The following is a 1,463-nucleotide window of genomic DNA, read 5'->3' on the forward strand; positions in this document are numbered from 1 at the left end:
TCCCAGAGGACAAGTATAACCATGCTTTTTCTTTGCAACTTTAAACCAAATTATCTGAATGAATTTTTTTATTGCATAATTTATCACAGTGTCATCACCTGAGATTTGGATGAATATTCTATAGGAAATAAAATTTGATAATTAAAAAAATTCTTTTTTAATTTCTGAAAACCACTTTTAATCTTGTCCATTTCTATAGAGTGCCAAAATGTTGTTGAATCTTCATGTATAAGTTTTATATGCAAATGAATGTTAAAATTCACAGCCTCACAGCTTCATAACTGCCTACTGTATATGACAGAGCCACCGTTCACTTAGCCTGGAATATGTTTAATAGGCAGATGCCCCAACACAATCTCAGTTCTGGTGGTAAAATTGTCACCCTTACTCGTAATGCCTGAGCACATCATCTCTGACATTCATAAAGTGAATGATTTGGTTTCAGTGATTTGAAAGCCAACAGAGCTCTCTGATTCCAAGTCCACTTTTACTCCCGCATAAGGTTTTTAGCATAATGAGTAAACAAATCAATTACATTTTTCTTCTAAAAGTATCCTTTGACACCAAACCTTTCTCATGGCTTTCTTCATCTCTGTATTTCTCACGGTGTAGATTAAGGGATTGAACATAGGAGCGATGATAGTGTAAAATAGAGCAAATATTTTGTCCTCGGGAAAAGTGGTCGGAGGTCGAAAGTAGGCAAAGATTGATGGCCCAAAAAATAGGATGACCACAGTGATATGTGACCCACAGGTGGAGAGGGCTTTGCGTCTTCCTTCAGCCGAGTGATGTCTTAAAGTGAATAATATAACGACATAAGACCCAAACAAGAGAACAAAGGTCACTAAAGCAACCATACCTGAATTGGCGACCACAAGGACACCGGTGATATAGGTGTCAGTACAGGCCACTTTCAGCAAAGGGAAGATATCACAGTAGTAGTGGTCGATTTCATTGGGACCACAGAAAGGCAAGCAGATTATCATAGAAAACTGAGAAAAAGAATGGACAGCCCCACCTGCCCAAGCAGCCAAGACTAGGAGATTGCATCTCGTTCTGTTCATGATTAACATGTAGTGGAGAGGTTTGCAGATGGCAGCGTAGCGATCAAAAGCCATGACCGTGAGGATGAAGATTTCAATCATTCCCAAGAAGTGCAGGGAAAAGACCTGTAACATGCAATTCTCATAAGAGATGGTTTTTCTGGCCACTAGCAGATCACCTATCAGTTTGGGTGTCACACAAGAAGTGTAGCAAATGTCCATAAATGATAAGTGACTGAGGAAATAGTACATTGGCTGGTAAAAAAGGGCACTGCATCGAATGGAGACAAGAATTAGGAGATTCCCCACTAAAATGGAAACATAACAAAATAAGAAGAATACAAAGTAAAAAATCTGTATGCTCTGGTTATAGGAAAGTCCCAAAAGAACGAAATCTGAGATGTTCCTCTGACTTTCCAT

The 1,463-nt window shown here is 38.8% G+C and overlaps 1 protein-coding gene across 1 annotated transcript; it reads right to left on the reverse strand.

Annotated features, from left to right (window-relative positions):
• Positions 1-527: 527 nt before the first annotated feature.
• Positions 528-1,463, reverse strand: LOC120226801 (olfactory receptor 4P4-like). The gene has a single exon (XM_039224966.1). It carries the CDS (start codon positions 1,461-1,463, stop codon positions 528-530), a length of 936 nt encoding a protein of 311 aa, XP_039080897.1.

This window comes from Hyaena hyaena, unplaced genomic scaffold, assembly GCF_003009895.1.
Source record: "Hyaena hyaena isolate Hyena2069 unplaced genomic scaffold, ASM300989v1 scaffold_1832, whole genome shotgun sequence".
NCBI classification, from domain to species: domain Eukaryota; kingdom Metazoa; phylum Chordata; class Mammalia; order Carnivora; family Hyaenidae; genus Hyaena; species Hyaena hyaena.